Source organism: Tyto alba, unplaced genomic scaffold, assembly GCF_018691265.1.
Source record: "Tyto alba isolate M040663 unplaced genomic scaffold, T.alba_DEE_v4.0 Super-Scaffold_40, whole genome shotgun sequence".
Taxonomy (NCBI): domain Eukaryota; kingdom Metazoa; phylum Chordata; class Aves; order Strigiformes; family Tytonidae; genus Tyto; species Tyto alba.
Genome location: NW_024881316.1, coordinates 18,014,229 through 18,037,173, shown reverse-complemented (window position 1 = coordinate 18,037,173; position 22,945 = coordinate 18,014,229). Strand labels below are relative to the sequence as shown.

General features: G+C 39.1%; 1 protein-coding gene across 3 annotated transcripts; it reads right to left on the bottom strand.

The window, feature by feature from the left end:
* Positions 1 to 1,250: 1,250 nt before the first annotated feature.
* ASRGL1 (asparaginase and isoaspartyl peptidase 1) lies at positions 1,251 to 22,567 on the bottom strand. Of its 3 annotated transcripts, none has more exons than XM_042803492.1 (7): positions 22,248 to 22,567; positions 20,849 to 21,142; positions 17,172 to 17,314; positions 11,724 to 11,878; positions 7,402 to 7,520; positions 5,283 to 5,393; positions 1,251 to 2,652 (listed from the first exon to the last, which is right to left on the bottom strand). In XM_042803492.1, the coding sequence occupies exons 2-7, from the start codon at positions 21,033 to 21,035 to the stop codon at positions 2,417 to 2,419; spliced, it is 951 nt and encodes a 316-aa protein (XP_042659426.1). In that variant the 5' UTR covers positions 21,036 to 21,142; positions 22,248 to 22,567; the 3' UTR covers positions 1,251 to 2,416. The 3 variants fall into 3 exon arrangements, with proteins under 3 accessions (XP_042659426.1, XP_032858701.1, XP_032858702.1); XM_033002810.2 differs by lacking the exon at positions 22,248 to 22,567 and adding an exon at positions 22,036 to 22,113; XM_033002811.2 differs by lacking the exon at positions 22,248 to 22,567 and adding an exon at positions 21,590 to 21,656.
* Positions 22,568 to 22,945: the final 378 nt, after the last annotated feature.

The window sequence follows — 22,945 nt, the reverse complement described above, 5'->3', positions numbered from 1 at the left end:
AGACCAGGTGGTAGCCACACTGCTTAATTCGGCATTGCAAAGTGCCCGGCTAGTCTAGAGATGAGCCACAGAAGAACCTGTGTAGGATAATGCCCTTTGTTAAGTGCCAGCAGTTTATTACATTATATTCCTGAGAACAGCTGAGTTGAATTAACCACAGTAACAATTTATGACTCCTCCTGACAGCTGCGTACTGCTGCTGTGGTTGCTGGTACCTCCTGGGCAGATGTAAACTTGTTGAAAGCTAACCAAAAGCCAACTGTCCTGGTTAGCACAGTGCCAAACCCTAGCCAATAAACCACCCAGCGGGTGCATTAGCTTATGCTTGCTGCTACGCTAACCATCACTTGAGTTTTGGTCAACTTGGAGCATGACCAGAACAGGCTTGCATCCACTCAGCAAACATAACAAAAACAGCTTGAGAAAGATAATACACCAGGTGTTGCAGTAACAGTGGGTTAATTGCTCCTCCCTCCAGCTACTTCAAGCAAAGGAAAGGTTCCTAGGAACACGCTCTCTGAAGAGTCTTTATTCTGATAATACAGGTATAAGTCAAGATATAAGTATTCTTCTTTTCTTGTGTACAGCCTACATCCATGCCTATGTATCACCATTTAGCTCTAAAAAACATCCTTCATGTTTGATTATTCTTCATTAAAAAAAAAAAATAATCATTGAGTAATTTCATTAAAACAATGCTGCAAAGTGAAATTTGGCAGAACTTGTGGAGGTTGTATTTTCCATTGCTTGTCCTGAATTTGATCTTGCACTAGGGCCAGGTAAGATAAACAAAGCAGATTCTTGACCCCAAAAATCTGATTGCCTTGATATTCTGGAAATGAAGCTTTTTTCCCCCCTGAGAACAGTCTGGCTCTTTAAGATTGCTATAGCGTGCACATAAGGGGCAATGAATTCATTTTCACTTGGAAGCAGACCACTTCTCTCTACAGATGAGCATACCATAAATACTGTTATTATTTCATGAACTACTGATGATCAGATAGTAGCCATTTTCTACATTAACCCCCACGGAACAAACTACAGAGGCACTCCATGGTTAGGTTTTGCATGAGACATCTACTCTTGGAACCACTGCTGTCCACATCCAGTCATCTGCAACATCTAATAAACCATGGATCAAAGTAGAGAGCAGGTTAAACAGCCTTGGCCACCTTACCATCCTGTATGAGCCAGCAAGTAACAGAGCTTATTGTAGTTGGGACACAGGCATGAGTAGTTTCAAACTACGATTTAAGATTTTTACTATGTTTATTTGTGTTATCCTGTAAAGGGAACATTCCACAGTATGATGGGATGCAATTATAACATGCAAATCCGTCTGCAGAGGAAACCCAGTCACCAGCTAAACCCCGTAAAATTATTACACAGTTTTAACACAAAAAAAATAACATGAAGTCAGAAAAAATAGTTTTTGTTTTCTTTTAAAAATCAAAATCTTAATGAAGAAACTGTATTAGAGGTAATGCAGAACATCAATTCTTTTTTTAATAAGAAAACCTCTCCAGAAAACGTTTCAGACTTCACACATGCAGCTCGTTATTTGTTTTAGTACAGCTTGCTTTTATCACTTGATTTTTAGATAATTATTTTTCCAGTTAATTATCATCTCTGTCTCATATTTAGACTTAAAAGGTTCCTATCACCTCTGTATTTGAGTAGTAAGGATTGCTGTTTTATTTATGTTTATTGAAATAATGACCTTCTTTATTACTACCCCAGATACTAAGTCAATAATATCTTTCCTGTTAACTATCCACATATACTTTGAAATATTGTAGCCTATTTTACTGTTGTCTCTGATTTTTAATTGTAGGTCTGATGCCAATGAATGAAATAAAACAGGACTCCTTAGACAGCATCATGTTTCCCATCTCTGGAGAACAGTTATTTTCTTTGCTTTGTTATTATTTCCCCTGACAGTTACCTCAAGCCTATGACAATGACATAGTCTTAACTCTTCACTGCTGTTTGGTGGCTCAAAAGACTCTGGAAAGCAATACAAGTTTCAGAATTCAGTTTTTAATTAATACGTATTAATCTCTCCAATCATCCTGGCAGCAGTTTCTGAGAATAGGCATTGAAAGGGGTTCCTCTAATACTGAAACTCAGGCTCCCTTTAAAGCAGGATTAAGGCATGCTAGTCAAGAAACCTACTGACCATTCTCTTTCTTATCTAGGAAAGAAGGATCTCTTGACTTCCCAAAGGTATTAATAAACACCATACATATATCCATTACCACTGAAGAACTCTGCCCAGATTTCATTTTGACTGTCAATGTGGCAATGCCTGCGAACCAATCAAAAGATTACAGGTCTTTCAGAAAGATGAATCAACTCTCATTGTCCTCCCGCAAAAACTGATCTTCATTCTTCCTCAGCCGCTGTTTCTTCATTCTCAGAATCCCTCACTTTCAGATCTATGTGCTTCATCAACAGATTTTGTAAACCTCTCCCCAGCATAAATCCCATAATGCAGCTGGTCATCCTTTACAGTAGCCCAGGACATCTGCTTGGTGGAGAACCTTGCTGCCCACTCTCCTGAATTGCTAACAACAATGACACCCCCCAAGCCCCCAACTCGTGTCTTCATGTAGTCTAATGCAGTGTCAGCAGCCATCTCTGGTGACATTCCTGAAAAGAAGAACAAGGTAACTTCATGGTATCTGTCTTGAAATAAGTTTTTAAATTCCCTTCCAGCTTCACCCCTCCCCATGGAGCCAGCTAATCTAATTCCTTCTTCAACTAAACTGGTAATAAATTTCCAGTGTAGCAAAGGAACTGTTTATAGGAAGGCTCTGGACAGTTGCTAATAGCTGATATAGCATGGTGCTGCTACCAAGGCAGGACTTAAATAGCTTCAGATTGTAATTCATTTTCAGTATTTGATATAGACTAACTCACCAACTCTATGTCCAAGACACAATATTTCTTATGCTATAATCTGAAGAAAAAAATGCCAACGTGAAAGCTTTCCATCAAAGGTTTGTCACAAACTAGGTCTAAAGCATTTAGATTTTGAAAAAAAACAACACATCAAAACAATCAAAAATTTCAGTCATCATCTCTGTTCCAAGTCCACTGGTCACAATGGAGCTCAAAGCACATACTTCACTGTCATAATTTATCAAAAGCAGACATCTGCATTACTTTTCCTGAAACTTCTGGAAGTATCAGGCAAGATGATGATTAGATGTACCAGACATCAGAGAAAGGACCCGCAAAGCAACTTTATGACTTCATGACACTTAATTCATATTAACAGGAATATTTTCTAAATAAATCGAAGTTAATGTGTACATCATACACACAGGCCTGTAATAGCTGCAGAATATTTGTTCACTACAAGTTTGAATATATATTCAGGAATGCAGCTGGCTCAGCCCACTTGTTCAAAGATATATACCATCAGTAATGTTATGCAGCTTAGGTTGCAGAACAAAAACTGACCTTCATGCCTTCCCTGCAAATTTTGAGTTAAAACCAAACAAAACCAGCAGAGTCAGAATTATTCACAGCACTGGTGACTGACAGGATAAAGCTCCTTTCTCTGACGTTACGGGTGACACTGTGACTATTCAAGTCAGTGACACTGACTTCAAAGGGTCAGTATTCCACTGTTTGGTTTTTCATCACGACAACAGCTGCCACCATTAGACAGAGACTCTAACAGCTGTTAAGACTGGCAAAGCAATTCACTCCTGAAACATGAAAGTAGATTTTGCAGCACTGGCCCAAAAGAAGATATTTACTATATAAATTCCTGAATAGCTGAACAGAATTATGAAACAGCAACTTCAATTGACTGTTCAAGGACTCAAAAAGTTAGAACTTGAGGGTTTGTTTTCAGTGCCTTCATGGAAACAGGGGGAGGGGGGAAAAGTCTGTTGCTGACGTATTTTCCTGGCAGCTGAATAGTACTTCTGGGCAAGATGAATGAAGGTAGAGCAAGCATGGGCAGGGTGAACAAGCACAAACAATCAAACATACACACATATGGGTTAATTTTCTTTTTTCTTTTTCTCTTTTTTTAAAAAACTTTTTAATTTAAGCCTCATTTGCCTTTCATACTGATTTATCAGAAGCCAGATAACTGCTATCAATGCGTATGTTTTGCAACGCAGTTACCTTCAAGCCAGAGAAGAAGCTGGTTTACGCAGTTTAGACTAAATAGAGCTTAGAAGGCCATTTACAAACTGAATAGCTAGAGACATAATATAGAGAGTAAGGGGAGATCATAATGTGTTAGAGCTTTGGGAAATAATCTGTAGGTTGTATTTTATATTGAAACTACCACATTAGCCAAAAGATTTACAGAGAAATGCACCCATTATACGCAAACATCCCTATAAAGCATAACAAAAATATTATCAGCTGTTACTTGTCTCTCTACTTACTGCTTCTCCAACAAAAATGTAAATTGAAAGTTTTCCAACTCTTTCCAGTTCGGTCAATCTCAAAGCAAGTTACACGCTGCTGCCCAAAAGCTATGGCTTTCTAAAAATAATGGTTATATCTATATTCATGGTTCTTCAACTGCATGCAATACAACTATGTTGTCTGGCTATGTTTACAGGCTGTAATATAATCAAGGGTTTAAATGACAGACTAACACATGAAGGTAAAGCTCCAAAGGGTCATCCCACAGACAGATTATATTACAGTCACATAAGACATACTGTGTCAGCTGTTTACCACATACCCACCCAGTCAGTTTAGTGTATTTTCCAAAACAAAATGAAAATTTAAATCATAGTTAAAACATCTTAAAAGCACTTCTGTTGCTATAATCAGAGTTGTTAAAATAAAGACCTTTACAGTTTATGGGAAAGGTGATATCTTATGCTTTCTTACGTCAGCTCTGATTATCTATCTCTAGCCCTCCCCTACTGCTTCCTTAAATATATCTTGCTTTTACTTGTTTTCTGTGTCTTTGTTCACAAAATTTTAGTTTAAAATTGAGAAAAAAATATTAAAGAGAACTTCAGTTAAACAAAGTAGACAATAACGTCTTTCAATGTACATTGATCAAAAGCATGATTAAACATCAATTAGCGCAGATGCTTCTGTCCACTTAAGGCTATTTTAGCTTTATTAATACTTTAGTACTTTGTTTTGTTTTTAAAGAGAGGTGACCCATCCACATACCCCTGGGAGCAACTCTTCTGACAACTGTTCTAAGATAATGGTACATAAACTGAAACCTGTCATTATGCAACGTTTCATATCCTCATTACTTCAGCTTACAAAAGTTTGGAATATACCTTGCTCCATGTGATAGAGGATCAGTCTGGCTAAGACCACTTTCATAATGCTCTCCCCATGTCCTGTGGTTGAAGTGGCACCAGAATGGTTATCAGCATAACCTCCACTTCCTTTTCAGAGTGTGAGGAAAAAACAAAAAACAAAACAAAAAAACCAAACCAAACCAAACAAACAAAAAAAAAAACCAAACAAAAGGTCAGTATTCTGTAATACAATTTATAAGCTCTGCATTGTTTGAAATGGGTATTGAACATGTCTTCCTAAAGGTCCAGCAGTTCTGTGCACTTCTAGGAACAAAGTGTCAGTAACAAACTTTTCTCATGTCTACCTCAGTTTGAAAAGTAAAATATATGAAAGAGATCAACAACAACTGGATGAAGTCAGTTGCCAAGCTGAGGGCTACAAGGCCAGTGATCTGCTTGTGATACAAGAAGCAGAAGCAGGCCAACACTTCACATGGATGGGCAACAATATTTTCCAGAGCAGCAAGAGATAGTATATTGAGGATCAGCAAGATAGCGACGGGATGTAGAATGCCAGGTCACACAACATTACCAACTGATAAGATACAAAGGAAGATCTTGTGATGACATTGGTAAATTGACCAAAGTTTGAGGGGAACTTATCCACTAGAACAAAAGCAGGTAAGAGATTTGAAGAGCCTGGGCTCTAGTGAAGCATCATGAAGCACCCCTGAAGAATCTTGCAAGTCCTCACCACAAGCAGCGTGTTTCTTCTGTTGAACTCCTCACCTCTCCTTTTTTTTTTCCCCCTCTCATCCTTGTTTTGCTGGCACATTCCACACCCCATTTTCCACCAAGCTTCTGCTTGCTCAACCACCATGTTTCTAGCACATGTCCTAAGAAAAATATTCCCCAGAAGCTGGGAAAGAACATACCACGGCATTATAAACAAGGTACTAGCAGAGGGGAAAGAGGCATAGAAGAGCAACGAAAGTTTTTTCCCTTCTGTAATTTCTTGAACAGATCAGACCCTTTCAAAGGACCCCGATTTACAAGTAAAAAAACACTGGCAGTCAGCCTGTCAAAACCCCTTTTAAAAGGCTCTAATATTGAAAAGGACAGCTAGCATTTCTGTATCCAAGCCTGCAGATGTCTAGTAAGAGCAACAGTTGTAAGCCATTGGCTCAACAGTGCCCAGTTTCATTTGTCCTTCACAAACCTATGTCCCATTCTATAGGAGACCTGAACATGATCTATGTAAGAGAAGGGTGTTTGCAGCCAGAAGGCTGCAGTTAGAAAAGAAGCTGAAAATCATGGTCAAAATGCAGAGGGTACAAAAATATTAGCAGCTTAGGGTGTGAGACAAAGTTAGTATTAGATTTATAATAATCATGTACTGCCAACAGCAGTGCTATTTGAATCTGGAACATGTTATACTAAAAAGAATTATTTTCCAAATCCCAACTGTATGGTAGGACCCCAAAGCAATCAAATGGCAAGTCTGTCCCATGAGAGGAAGAAGTCTGGGGAAAGGATTTCAAGTGTCTCTTTATGCTTGGACAAGAGATCTCTTAAAATATTTCTTTTACTCCATACCACATCTGTTAGGCTCTGAGGCAGTTTTATCAGGGCTCTCTAAGAACAGGAATTTACTCAAAGTTGCCAGTCATTTTACAATTCTGGCTCACTAATATAACGAACAGTAATTACAATTACACCTTCTTCCTTAAGTATCAAGACAGCAGCATCTTTGTGTGGAACAGGCTACATCTTTTTGACATAGCTGTAAGCATGGATGTACAAGAGGAGAGCTTTATCGGAATGACCAGAAAGGAAACAGAGAAAAAAAAAGTTAGCATTCAGGAAAGGACAGGAAAAAAATTCCCATCCCTGTTCTCCAGACAGAAAAGTGTTGGATGATGATAATAATGACATCGGTACACCTCTACTATCCATCCTTACCCACAATCTCCATGCTGTGCTATGGAGCTTGAACTTTGACACATTTGAATGTTAGACCTCCATTTCAGATGTACCAGTATTTATGTTTCATTTCAGTAATGAAAAGGAGAATATGTAATACTTTCTTTTCTTTTTTTCTTTCTTTAAATGAGAGACCTTCTAAAAATGAGAGGCAAGACCCCACACCCCATACCTATGCATGCTGTGTCACCAACACGGCCAGTCAGTTTATTAGAGAGTCCTCCAGTGGATGTTGCACAAGCTACATTTCCTTCACTGTCTATAGCAACAGCACCGACTGTTCCAAGGTCTCTGCCAACAAAAACAGTTCACAAAATTAGGTTGAATTAAAACATACCTGCCAAAGCATGTTGCATTTATTTTCCAGGTAGCTTTAGAAAACATTACTGCAAAAAAAATTACTGCTCATCATAAAGCTATTTTTTACCATGCTTCTCATTACAAAAATAACAAGCAACAGGCAACAATTCTCATCACTTTATAAACACACAATTATTTTTTTTTATCTCCCCCCTTGACCTGCTTACTTTCATATCATGGAAACTTTGACTGGGGGAGGAAAAAACCCACAAAACAACAGAACACAAAGCAGAATATTTCTAGCCATCATAGTTCTGGAGTAGTTTTTTGGCTGTGACACACCTGATACACAACTTTCCCCTAAACTGCAACTCAAAGATGCAAAAACTGTCTCCACTGTCTCAATGGGAGGTTAACTGGATTTATTAATGACAGTGCACATAAACAAGTGAATACAGAAAAGGACAGTATGCACTGAAGGAAATGCACTGAATCACTTCCTTCCTGTTCCTCCTCTTTCCTCTTCCTTATTCCCTTAAATGTTTGAGTGCCACAAAAAAAAAAGTTATTTATGTATCTTTCAACTAGCATTGTTCACAATGCTTCATTAATACATATTTTCATCTTGGTAGCTATGCAAACTTGCAATCTTGAGGTTTAAATCACTTGGCCAGTAGAATCTGTTGAAACCGTACATCAGCTTAACAATCTTCATGCACCAAAGAAAATAGAAGTTCCCACTACTGCTTTATTTCTTCAGCACATGAAAGTCATATATAATAAGCTGCTTAAAATAAATGTGTATTCATTCTAGGAGAAAAAAAGGCTATTGTAACTTACAGTAACAGTTGCTGCACTGAAAAGCAAGACATCACTGAGAAGCAACAGTTTGAGTGTCCACATATTCCAGTTTTGGCAATTCATGCAGGAATATAAAACAGTATCTGGCTAGGAGAGGTGTACCAAAAAAAAAAAAATCTAAATCCCACTATACAGGAAAAAAATCTGTAACAATCCTTCAAGGAACTGTCCAATAGGTGACTAAAACAGGAACACCTTTGGAAGTTGCCTGAGCATTGGTGAGGGTCTCTCTATAGCCCCACAAAATCTCAGCTAATTAAGTCAGACAAAGTCTTTGTGTACCATGAAACCCACAGTCAGTTTCTCACAGAACCAACTTCCTGTTCCCTCTTGCTTATGTAAAATATCATACTGTCAGTCCCCGCACTTCATTCACAGCAATTCAAAGTTGACTGATGAATCACAGGCCTTACAATCTGCTCTGACATTTATGTGGAGACGGACCTCATCTCAAACTGATATGATGGTGCAGATGGGCTTCCCACCCATCCATCTGTTACAAATGATTTGCTGAAAAGAATATTAATAAATTGCACACTCATGTGGCACCCTTCAACCAACTACAGTCAGATCCTCCTGAGAAATTAAAAAAGGTGCATCCAGATGTACATTTTCCTAGGTATCTATTTACATTAAGCAACTATGAGAACAATGGAAGTACAAAGAATCACATACACAGCAGCTACCCGTTTTGGTCCAAGAGCTCAAGTGGCAATAAGTAACAAAGTGAACGTGTCTGACATACCTTATCTGCGATGGAGCAAATAGACAACTACACTCTATTTCTTACTGTCCCTTTAAACTTTTTTATTGCTTCAGTATCACATTTTATTTGTTCATCTTCAGAACAAAGGCAAAGAAGATAAAAACAATATGTTGCACAGCTAGTTGACTCAGAAACATTACCAAGACAGGCAAAACTAAGTAGAGACATTGTATTATAACCATCTGTCTATTGCTAGTTAGTGACAATAGCAAGAACCTCAACAAGTACCTGCAGTATACCAGAGGATGCTATTAGTAGTAATTATTTTATTCGGTCAATGATTATTCTTATGTACTGCATATACTGTGATACAGAATAGATCACTTGGGTTTGCTCATTCCCTTTTGCCTAAACCTTTCATTATTCAGTACCCATGAAGTTACATGTACTTATTCTATTCCCATTCAACTCATAAGGCATCTGCTATTCCACCTCTTAGGCTTGCATCAGTAGTAGGGTTTTCTGTCAATTGCTCTCAGGGTCCCTGTTAATTAATACCTCCTCGAGGTACTCTTGCACCGTGATTCACAGAGGGACTTGTAGCCTGTCTACTACCTTATGGCCAGACTCAACTCCCCTTCAGGGGGGTTTCTCAGGCAATCTCCAGCAATTCTTGACAAATGTATTGTCAGAATCTTTGGAGTGAGAGATGGAAAACAAACCACACCTTATTCTCAGCAAAAGGTGTACAAGAAGCCATGTTGTACGTGCAGTGGAATCATAAGGTTTTAGCATAAATGAATGCAGGCTTCTAACCAGCAGAAGAGGAAGGTCTCTCTTCCAGAGACACCAAACTTTCCTTCGAAAGCTGTGAAACCCCAAGGTTTCCAACACTGTTAGGACCAGAGGACTGGAAGTAAAGGACACACCAACCTTCAAATTCCCAGTATGATCTGGTATTATGTTGCCTCTGACTAATACTACTTCACCTTCTGTCTGTTCACCCCAGGCAAGTTTCTGCATTATCACTGTGGACATAACAGGGAAAAAGAACATTCCACATGTGATACAGGAACAAGTGGGCTTGCATAAAAAAAAAAAAAGATCTGTTCAACTTTGTGAATTTATGCTGATGTTTTGGGCACCAGTTGTCAGAAAAAGAACAGAGTGGCTAAGACAAGAAAAAGTCTTGAGCCTTTCATAAATACACAAAACTTCTATTATCAGGTATTCTAGAACATGACAATGCTGAAATTGAAGATGCCTAACACCGTTATAAGAAAAAAAATAATTAACCAGTTAATTTACCAACTTACCTATTCAGGATACCAAATAGCAGTAGGGGCTATGCCAACCTCAAAATTTTTTGTAATGAATTATAATACCACATAGTCCTTGGATAGATCATGGATCAGAAGAAAACTTCTACTGGATACAAAATGAACTACGACTGAGACCTTATGGTTAAGGAACAACTTCACTTTGTTTACAAGACCATATTTACTCTTGCCTCATGAATTTGTTTCTTCTTCTAGGAATTTACTGAAAGTAACATACAGCTTGTAGTTTATAGCCTCATTTCATGGACTTTAATCAACGTGACCACAGAAGAGATTTCCTCCTTTTGACCTACAAATTCTTCAGCTCTGCTTCTCCCATTACTACTATAACACAGAACAGATGAACAACATGTAATACAGCATTTATGTAATGTATTACAGTGTTTTCCTATGCCACAACCACTGATGTACAAATGGAAGCTCAGAACAATTTAGTATTTATGCCTATCTCACAGGCATAAAAAACATTTTTGACACCTGATGATTTTCCTTTCTTTCCCTTCCACCTCACCATCCTCTCTATATAAACTCTTATTTTTCAAGTGACTTTCATTTTGCTGTTGTGCAGTATCACCTCTTTTCACACCCACCATTACACTGAACTTCTCGGTCAATATTCTAATTCTTATCTACAATGACCAACAGCCACAATGGGCACTCAGGAGGAGTTAGTGCTCAAAATCTGATTTTGTTTAACTACCTAATCCAGTTTAAAGACAAATCCAATCATCTGCTTAACCAAGATCAGCTTTATTAATTTTATATTTTTTCAGGTACTTGTCTTCAAATGTGGACCAGAGTCAAACCCAGGACAAACAGAGATTTAAAGGGAAAAAAAAAAAAAAAAAAAAAAAAATCACAGTTCCTCCCCCAAAAAGGACTCTACAAAGTAATGCCTGCTGTTTGTTACAGCTGCTCTATGCACTTCTATAATTGGTGATTTTAAGAGCAAAAACAAGTTCTAACTTTGTCCCCCGGTAATGCCACAAAACCTATGTTATGTCAAAGTGACTGACAGTCTTCTTAAGTATCTACAAGTTTGTCCAAATTTGTTCCAGTCACTTGCACTTGATCAAATCCATTGAAAGCTTGATTTTTTCATCACTGAGGACATAGTGTGAGGACTGTATCAAACCACATAACACTCTGAAGTATCCTCAAGTCTGAATACAGGCCTACCAGCTTTGTGGGTTTGGGGTCCTCTGTTTGAACTGATAGCACAAATTAAATAACCTGAATTTAAAAAGAAAAAAAAAAAAACAAAAACAAAAACCACAAAAACCTTACTTCTGAAACTCTTCTGGGTTGGAATCTGGCTCAAGGTTCTTCTTCCATCTCTCCCGGGATCTCTCGGTTATGAGTTTCTCCCCTGGAGTCTCAGGAATACCCATGGCCTGAGCAAACAGGTGTGCACCCTGGTCAGTCAGCAGCATGTGCTTTGTCTGCAGAATATGAACAAGAGATTAATTGACAATTTTTCTTTTGCCTTGAACAGTTTTGTATAATCACTATTTTTAGAAGTATCCACACAAAAAAATTTCCAAATTTTATTTGTTAACTTTCTAGATTTCTATGCCCGTATCCTCTTCCACTAGCTGAAAAAATTTTCAGCTCTCCAAAACACAAACTTTTGCCAAGAAAAGTTGGACCAAATGATTCTTGAGGTCCCTTCCAACCTGGTATTATACAAAACTTTCATAATTAGTAGAAAACAATTGCATTTATCTATTTAATACTTATTGTAATGGGAGAAGAAAAATTGGTAAATTTGCTATTTTGCTAATTTGGACGCAACTTCTTTGTACTGTTTCCAGTCAATCACCAAATTACTACTTAACTGTTTTGTCCAGTTAACTAAGAGATCTAGAAGGATTTTACTTGGAATGAAAGAATGGTAAATAAATTTCTGTTCTGTTTGAAGGCATTACACCTTGTAAAACAACCAAATACTGTAAATATCACACACTGATATGTTTAACATCAGCTGAACTATTTTATTTTAAATATTTCCTTCAACTAGCTGCTACTCTTATAGACCCAGAATTTCAATTTGAATACCAATCTAACAGGTTTGACCAAAAAATGTTTGTTCTAACAACATCTGCAGAAGCTCAACTTTGATTCTTTTATTTAGTAAAGCACTTCGACTGGGTTTGAAGACAATAACCTTAGTTAAAACCATGCTTCAAAGTCTGTACAGCTTGGCTAATTCATGTTTTAGAGAAACCTGCCAGATAAATTTGTTTCATTAATCCTTATAACTTTAGTAGCAGCTCTAAAATCTGAGGTTTTTTTGTTGTTTTTTTTTTTTTTTTTTGTTTTGTTTTTTTTTTTTTGTTTTGTTTTTTTTTTTTTTTTTTTTTTTTGTTTTTTGTTTTTTTTTTTTAAATCTGTGTCCAAAAATAAGCGTCAACTTCTTGGACCACTACACAGCTGTAAATTCCTCATCAGAGCCCAGGAAGGTTTTGGAGGAGTAGTGTTCTGACTATACAGTATGGGGTAATTTCAGAGCACAGCACCTAACTTCAAGCAAGCTTTGATGTCCATGCAGCAGCACAGCGCACAGGCACCGGCTGAGCTCCAGAAAGCAGAACCACATCATGCTGGAGGCAGCAAGCCCACAGAACCCCCAAGTGGCACATACTCAGCTCTCGGCCTGAAGTGAGGACACCAGAGGTTGGGTATTTCTGTGTCACGCTGCATTCCACAGGACATTTACAGTCTCAAAACTTCAGACTTTTAAGATGTTGCAGACCATCAACTTCTGTTGATTTCTAAAGCAATGACAAGCACTCACTACCATGACCAACCCATAGCATTGCATTGTTTTAAGGGATTCCAGCCAAACCTCTTCTCAAACTGCTGACACTGATCTCTACTTAAGCCGATTACAGGTTCTGCAACTAACCCCTTCAGATCATTACAGAAGTGGGAAATGTGACTACACTTTAGAAACGTTCCTGATGTTGTGGCCCTGACTTCAAACATCTTTGAAAATTTAAATGCCTTGTTATTGATAAATTAAGTCCTCAATTCAAGAAAGTATCGCTTTAGGGAACAAGAATGAAGGCTACAAGGAAGAAGTCATCTGTATCTGTGGAACAGTAGAGAACAGACTTACATGCTGAGTGATGTTACCAGACAATAAAACACCTACCTATTTCTAATAAAGCTAGTGTTCTCCAACTTGAAAGACAACTTCTTTGTGCAACACTGCCCCCCCCTGCCACTAAACCACCAGAAGCACACAATCCAGTAATACAAACTGGTTTTGGGGGTGGTGGTTTGGGTTTTTTTTTTTTGTTTGATTCTTTTTTCTGGTGTTTTTTCCTTTTAGAAAATACATCAAACTTTTCTTTTGACTTTATCTGTATTAGAAGGCTATGTCCTCCATCACCTGCTTTCTTCATCAATTAAGACCCTGTATCATCCTTTAAGGTTTGGGTTTTTTTTTAATAAAAATCAAAGTTTTATTGTAAAAAATGAAGTTATTTCTCAAAACTTTTTAAAAGGGTTACCTCCCATATGCAGATTTTGATAACATACCCACCTTCCTGAGCTACACAAACACGAAATACTTGCAAATAGAAAAATAAGCTTCTATAATAGGATTTTTTTTTGTTTGTGGTTGCTTTTTCGTAGTCCTCACTGAAAAGAAGCTACCTTAAGGAAAATCTGATTTGTTTTTCTCTTCAATATATCTTGTTGATCAAAAAGAACTAGCAGAACATTGCAAAAAAAAAAAAAAAAAACCCAAAAAAAAAAAACCAAACCAAAAGTAAATTTTTCTGCCTCATCCTTCTACAGTTTCATGCGTATGTTTGCTAACTTTCTTAAGTGACTAATTTTTCTGGGACACATTTATACAATGTAAACCAACAGAACAACAACAGCAACAAAGTTAAAGTTACAGAGATCTTACTAACAAACAACAAATGTCAAGTTTAGTTAATTTCATGAGAAACAGGGAAGAGAAAACCCCCCAAATTTCTGCAGCTGGCCTGAAATTCAGACCATCACTGTTCTTTATTTAACAACCTTGGCAGTGCATACAACACAGCAAAAATTTGCACCTTTGCCTTGAGAAGTTTATGTCCTAAGCTAAATTCCACTTTGTCTAATGCAAAGGGCTCAATGATATAGTAGGAGAAAACATATACATAGTTCATGTATTCCAATGAATCAGTGCTCTAATATTCACGAGATGCCCCTCTAATGAAGTGCTGAAGCTGAGGGGGATTAAATGCCCCATAAAAAAAAAAAAAAAAAAAAAAAGACAATCGATTTCAATGTATTCTATTTTTGTTTACTACAAACAGGAATAATTCAACAGGAATTTAACTGCTTTCTCAAGGATTTGTTGAATTAGTTAATGTACTAAAAGTCTTCAATCTCTAGAGGCTGCCATGTTCAATAGCATAGTAAATCATGAATGGAAATTATTCTGGTGCCCTCCTTTCTTCTACCCCAGGAATCTGGACAAGTTTGAGCACGGTGAGAATGTGACACCACAGTGGATAAATGTGCACAGCAACAATCCAGAAGAGCTACTCTGGCCACCAGATGGAGCCCATATTGTTCCACATTAGTAACGGAAATCAGAAAATTACAAGCAGGTGGGGAGGGCATTTTTGGTTTGTTTGCTTGGTTTTGGGAGCTGCATGTTTCAAAATTCCTTAAGGCAGTGAGGTATCTCAAAACCGCTAGGAAATAAGCATCCTAACATGCTTAGGACCCCGGGAAAACTAGAGTCATACTACCCATAGGTCACAGAGTTAAAGATATTTTTAATTGTGCACAGTAAACCAAAACAAAATACACTCTCAAATGTACTCAGAGACAGCCAGGATTGGTATCCCAAAATTCCTGTCCAAGATGAACAGACAAGTAACCTCAGATGGTATTGCCATTTACAGTATCTGACAGAGAAGAGCAGTAGAAACTCACCTCAAGATATAGCAAGCAATTTAGGTGAACATTTACATTTGAACTTTGTCATCTACACCAAATTTTTTTGTATCTGGGCAAAGAGTAATACACTTTACCACAAAATTTCATGTTTTTAGGGCTACACCATTATACTTGGTCCTGTATGGTTGAATTTTACAATTTCCTTTCAAATTTAGCCTCAATATTTTTGAACACCAGAAGCACCACAGAATGATGACAAAGACCTTATAATAGACAAGACAGATAGAAGGAGAGGGTTTTTTTTTTTTTATTTCGGGGGCTTTTTGTTCTGTTTTTCTGAAAAACACTTTGGAAAGTTATGTTCTCAAAAATCAACAGTAGTTTTTGACTTTATTCTTGTTGACTTAAATCGTGTTTTTTTATGGAGAAGATAACAACAACAAAAACGATCAGTGATCATGGAATACAAACTGAACAATGGGCATTAAAATAAGTTATCTACAGAAATAAATACAATAAAATACAACATTCCCCCCCAACATGCTAGAAGACATCTCTCCCCCAACCCTCCACCTATGTTCTCAAATTTTGAAAAATCTGGTCTTATGAAGCTAGTCTACCAGCTATTCTTATTTATCTGTTTTAGCTAAATGACAGAATTAAACCCATAGGATGGAACAAAAAGCTTAATCATCATATGTTTTAACATTATTTTCTAGTAGACATACATTAAATACTTCAGTGAAAAATTCTGATTTTAAAAGCAGAATTATCCTCCAATTAAGGGCAAAAATAATTCCTATGTTCTTCAGAGGCTGTTGAGGACAAATTACATTTCAATCATCTTTATAGCTCACCGAGAGAGATTTGTTTCCTCAAAAGTCACTTTGAAAAGTTAGAGAAACATAGATCCTCTTTGTTACTAAGTCTTTTTGCAAATATGAGCCCTTTGCAACAATGGGGTAGCTGTACTAGCAAGATGAAAAATGTAAACTCCAAAAGACAGTACAAACTTTTTTGACCACTGTCACAGTCTATTAATGGTAAAACATATACACATATCACACAAATGTCCTCCTCCATCCTAAACCACACCAGTTGCACCATTTCTGAAAAACAAGAGAAGTCTGCTGTGGCAGATATTAAAGGGACTTCTTCGTGGAGTAACATGGGATTGATTTTATGTAGAAGGTCAAATAGTAATCATTTTGCTGCCCTGATAAGTTTAATTCTCTTAGAAAATCTGTCACCATCACATAGTGCTAATGTTACCTTCTACTGCTGAAAGACCACAACTTTGCACTAAGGCTCCCATCTCATTAGGTCACAACGGAGAAGGCTACTTAGAACAACATACGGCTGCATTACATGGCCAAATATGTTACTGGGTCATTTAATTCAGTTCCATGTCATTGCAATGGGAACAGTGTATTATCCAACTTTAGTCTTGCAAGATCAAGCAGAAGACTCAGTGACAGCATGCAAGCTCTTTAAAAACAAGTGAACAAAAAAATCCCTAAAATCCTGAACACCAGCTGTGGATCTACAGATCAGACATATACAGGTCAATTTGACCCAGAGCTTCCAAATGCATGGCAGAACTTCGGTTCCCTTAGAATGCTATTTTTAATAAGTACCCCTCAAAAAAGCCTTAAAAAAAAAGTTCTTCATGGTCATGACCATAGTTTCCAAACACTACCATCCATTTTCCCCTTCTTTTCTGCTTTAAAGCATTACATAAACATCATTATTGAGGTGTATCAATATACTGGATGAACTTCCAAGGGAAAAAATGCTTTATACTCAGGCACATATTCAGCATACCTTTTCCATGACAAGTCGAGCAAGTTTTATTGGGTTTGCTATACATTTAACTGCAGATACTGCTCCAGAGTCTAAATTTTTTCCATCCATGATAATGGCATCCATTTCTACTTCACCTTTTTCATTTAGAACAGAACCACAACCTAATGAAGTTTTAAAGAAAAACAACAAAAAAAAAAATCAGAAAGGAAGTGAAGTCAGTCATTAAGAGCTAACCATCAGGTGATTCAATTCTTGTATCTCATCAAGCAAACTTTCCCATTTTGTCTGACTTCTAGAAAGTGCCTCCTGACAACAAACAAAACAGCAGAAAGACTGCTGAGTATAACTGCAAAAATCCAACAATTAACAGAAGTCTCACAGGGTACAACATCTACTTTAAAATTGAATTTTTAGAAGGTGAAAAACACACTTCCAATCCCATCTAAATGATATACTAGGTATAAAAGTTAAAACAATGAAAAATCGCGAACAGAATTCTTTATTCCCCAGACCACTTCAAGTGCACATAAAATTGTTTTACCTTTACATTTCTTCCAAAGGAAGATACAACATAATCCACCAAAACAGTATAGTGTTCAATTCTGTCAAGATTAACATCACAAAGCATTCGAAGAAACTGTTGAAATTGATGGAGCAGAATAAAAGTGTCCACTCACTACTGTAACAAAAGCTTGGAATAACAAGTTCTTCATTAACAAATAAAAACAGTAGATGAAGGAATTTAAACAAACGAAAAAAAAGTAATAAAATGTTGGGTAGTTGTTTTCTTCTATAAACACGGGTGCTACCAGTAACCTAATTGAAAATTAATGAGATACAAAATGAGACAATGCAAATAGGCTTTTTTTTTAATAATGCCAATAACCGCATCACAGGTGAATAATCAACAGTAAGTCATCAAGTGTACAAGCCTTGCTAATACAGATGGAGAAGACTAAACCACCAAAAAAAGTCAAAAAAAACAAAACAAAACACGATAAACTTACACAGTAGCTCAGGTAAAAAGACTTGAGCATTGTACGGAGCTGAAACAGTTTTTTAATTTCCGTTAAATCAACATTAAAGCAGGTCAGAAACCACTGTTAATAACTGTTGATATAAAACCTCTATACCAATGTACTTCAGACCTGAATATATGAAGTTAAAACCTCTGTTACAGGAAGCAGCAAAATCCTGTAATCCCCCTCCTGTAATCTCCAAACCTCCCCTTCACACCCCCACCCCCACCCCCAAAAGATTATTTTTTTTTGCCCCTTTCCAACTGCATAAACTGTTCCATAGTTCAGTCCTGCATCATTCACAACACGTACATTTCTAGACTACACTGATGTGTAAAGAGTTTACAGGTAACTGCCTTGTGCCACCCATGTTAGCATCTTCTAGCTTTACCTTTATGCTGGTGTAAAGAGTAAGTCTTTTTTGTTTTATTAGATAAACCCTGCCATACTCTTTTACCTTCATTTGACAAGGTAGGCTCTCTAGCCCATGATCACAAAATTTCCACTAGAATTAGGGTACCCCCTTCTCATGTATCAGTGACCACAAACATGGTCCCAGGGGAAGTGCTACCAGCCCCCTTCATCACTGCATTAACAGTATCCTATGTCTACTAGATATCTCTCATGGGATACATTTTAAGGTTTCCTGATCAGAAAACAGTTGCAGACAATTCCTCTAGTCAAAGGCAGCTTCCTACAAAAGCCTCCTTTTACAGTCGGTGAAGAGACACAGGTGCCCTCTCAGAACAATTCATCCCACTTGCCTTGGAGAGCTGTACAGCCACCCCTTCTCATTCCACTGACCATTGTGAAAGTTTGTACACCACAGCATGGCTAGTTACTAAACTTCAGGCTATCTGAGTTTGGATGAATCATTTTCACCTGCCTTCCAGCATGATGGGTGAGGACTACCTGCCATGGTATCCATTGGCAGCAGCACTGAAAAAAAAGTCTGGTTCACTTGTGAAGCAAAGGGCAGGGAAGAAAACAGAGACACAACAGAGGACTGAAAATCTAAGGGGACACAAATAACAAATGTGTCTGATATTAGCCAAATCACAGCAGGGGTACCGAGAGGACTACTCTAATTCCCTCTACCTACAGACAGATCTGTCATCTGTTCTGCAAAGACTGAGGAAAGTGTGCAAGGATCACTGTAATGATAGTTCCTGTATCTGGAGTATTCACACCAAGCTAGTTTAAATACTCCTAGTCAAAGAGATCACATGAAGGAAATATAAGCAAGGCCACGTCTTCATCATAAACAGATCTTAATGACTCATTATGCTGCACTAAAATGGTAGTTTTGGACAAGAGTATAGCTTCTGAGCCCCTCCACCAAGCCTACATCAAGATGCATCTACACAGCATGGCCAAACCCTATCATTCAAAAAAGGACACAACTTGATCGTTATGCCCATTCTTCCCAATCTCTATTGTTGGCTCTTAGCAATTTCTGTGTTTTCCTAGAAAATATTACAGTAAAAATTATTTTCTTTTACAAATACAAATACCACACAGTGAGTTTTAAACAGCCACTCCAATCAGGGCCCTCTTCACATAGCTTTCATCTCATTCTCACCAGCTACTGAGAACAGCTGTATCTAATGAGTGTTAATGCAATTAGATGTATCTGTAAGTGATTACCAGGCTACTTGCCATTTAGATCAGCATAGTCAAACCTCAACAAGGGCTTAAGGCTCAAGTCCAGTTCAGTAAAATGAGAGAATGCCAATAGATGTTAATTATATAATAGTATACAGCACACCTTTAAGTCCACTTCATGAGTTCAGCCTGAATCCTCTAAAAATCAAGATGTTAAGCCCAAGTCAATAACAAAACACTGAAAGCTTCATATAAAGTAAAAGCTCTCCCCTGCTCTCAATTACAAGTTGAGAAGGACCAAGAGAATTTCTACAAACTAAGTGTGCACGTAACTAATAGGTACGTTCTCTAAACTGCTGAACACTGAAAGGTCTTTCTTTCCATGTTCATTCTTGACATACCTTGGTGCGGGTGGGGAAATATTTTCACTGAAATTCATCAAAATAATAAATTTGAGGTCGTAGAAAGGGGAAAAAATATTTTACTGACATTAATTAATATTAATTGTTAGGAAATCCAGTTATGAACCCTTACTGTATAAATTCATGACTCATATACCATTACTGCATTACTTCTGTAATAGTATTTACAAAAGAACTAATTGCAAATAGTAATTAAAACACCTAAAATCCCCAAGAACAGTATTCCTCTGGCAGTAGGTAAAGGTCAAGCATTAAGGCTTAAACATTGCTGCAAGCTATATTCAAGTGCCTTGAACATTAACTAAACATATACTCCATTAAGGAGTTCATGTCTTAAAACTGAATATGCAGCACAGTAACAGGAGATTTACAGAATAGTAATACAGCACCACAAGAATGAAATGGCAGGTATAAAACATTGAAAAATAAGAAAATAATAACTCTTCTGCCTAAGTGTACTCATGAGGACCTATGTACATACCATGCTATCTTATTATACAGAGAAATAAACTGATTTGTGACAGCCCTATTTGCTCCACTGCAATATGCATAATACAAAGAAAATGCAAGCCAGCATTTTCAGAAGCGTCAGGGCAAAACACTTGAAATGCATGATGATCCTAAACCCACTTAATTCTTGAAAAATTACCTGCATTAAAATGAGGATCATCTTCCATTGATCGTACTGCTTCCTCAGCTGCATCTAAGGCACTGCCTCCCTGTTTCAGGATACCATAACCTCGCAGTGCAGCTCTGACAACACCAGCACGACTTCCCTCTTCTCTTTCTTTAAAGATCCGGCCAGCTCCACCATGCACCACAATGACAGGCTTCATCCTGCCAAATTCCTCCCAAGGCTTGAAGCTGTGCACACAGGTTACTTGTAATTAGCCTGTCTTGGAAAGCGTCTTTAGCACGTGCTCCCTTCTACATGGAGAGAGATCTGCAAGTTAATTAACAGATATGGTCGGTTTGACTGCAACCATTTTACCTTTCAGGAAGGCGAGAAGTCCTCATGGGAAGGAGCTCCTAATTCATGGCTAGACTGGATGAGGTCCCAGGCAACTTGGCGTATCTTTGAAGTCAGCCCTGATTTGAGCAGGAGGCTAGGGCAGGTGGCATCTTAAGGTCGCTTCCAGCTACAGTCTTAGGATGTAGCATGACCCCTGTCTGATGATGTGTTACCAGTTACACAGAAACGAGCACTTGAGTAACCTTTGACCCTGCTAACTGGATGGGTAGCCCCACTGAGGACAGTAATATAACCAGCAATAAAGAAAAGCGACTGATCCAACCCGAGTTAAGTTTAACCAGCCCTACTGTCTGGATTTCAAACCTCTGACCTCTTGCAAAACTCTGTACTTCACACAGGAAAACAAGGCATTCAAACCTGGCAATCAACAGCTTGCTGTTACTGCTCCCAGCCTCCTGTGAGCAAAAAGGAGTGTTGCTACACATTGCCAGTGATGGCAATCACATTTTTGCTTCCAGTAAAAGGCAAAGGAGAAGCAGCCTCATCTCCCACTGAAATCTAGGGCACCTCACCGGGGAAACTCTCCACGTGAGAACAGTTTCTCAGGGCCAGCTATTTTTGGAGGCTGTGAAGAACAAAACCCAACAGCCTTTCCCTCATGCCACACGCGCTCCCTTCGGTCGGAGGCTCCCCGCAGCCCAGCGCTCCTGACCGCCCGCTCCCTCGCGCTGCCGCCGCCCCTGGAGCGGCACTCGCTCTCGGGGCCGGCCTGCCAGGATGGCAGCGGGAACGCCCCAGGCGAGGGCCCTACCCGCCTCGCTTGGGCTTTTCCCCCCGAGGTGGCTCAGAGACGTCTCGATTACCGCCGAGCGATCCCGTAAGCGTGGCCCGTCACATTTTTATGTCAATCGGCTGCTACGCTCTTCCCCCCGCGAGGGCCAGGCACGGGATCCCCTCCGCCGCGAATCAAACCGTGCCGGGCATCGCGGGGGGGGGGGGGGGGGGCCCAGCCGGCTCCCACCGCCCCCGCTCAGCCTCACCCGCCCCCGCGGAGAAGGGAGGACTCGGAGCCCACCTGCAGGCGCCCCGTCCCCGCGGCAGCCGAACGGCGCGCTGGCCGCAGTCCCCGGCGGCGGCAGCGCGGCGGGCCCAGCCTTTTCCTCGGCGGCGCCGCTGCGGGTAGCCGCCCTCAACAGACATGGCGCCCCGCCACCCGCGCTGAGGGATGCCCACAGTTGAGATGGCGGCCCGCTGCCACCCTCAGCGGCGGGCGCGGCGCCGCTGCCGGCTGCCTGGCGAGTGGGGCCGAAGCATCGTGCCCCTTCTCGGCATCGATTCCCCCCTCAGCCGCAGGCAGGGAGTGAGTTCTTCGGCAGCGTGGTCCCACGGAGAGGCTAGAGCAGTGCTTAGCGCTGCTGCCGTGCTGCAGGAGGCAGTAACGGCCACATGGCACCACCTCAGGGCCCACCGCTGTTACTAGAAGGTGGTAATTAATTCACTCCCTAAGAGTCAATTTTGGAGTTTTAGAAAGCAGGCATTCTTTATTACAGCACCGGACGCACAGGGGATAGCTCCTCCTAATTTGTGTGTGTGAGAATGAAATCAACAAGCATTTATACTACCTTAGTATTCACTGCATTTTTATCATATTCATAACTTTCCTAGGAACTCATGTAGCATATGTTAATGTCTCTTGCACGTGTCAGTTGGAGTCTTCGGGTGGTTGTCAGGGGTTTTCAGATGAAGGGTTGTAGTCTTCTTCACTGTGTTTGC

Bases quoted from the DNA above. Each gene is read 5' to 3' on its own strand.
- ASRGL1 (XM_042803492.1), bottom strand. From the start codon at position 21,035: ATGAAGCCTGTCATTGTGGTGCATGGTGGAGCTGGCCGGATCTTTAAA. The intron at 17,315-20,848 runs GTAATTTTTCAA...AAACTTCATTAG, and splicing joins TGATCCTCATTTTAATGCAG to GTTGTGGTTCTGTTCTAAAT. The intron at 2,653-5,282 runs GTATATTCCAAA...TCTTCTTTTCAG, and splicing joins CCTCTATCACATGGAGCAAG to GAATGTCACCAGAGATGGCT.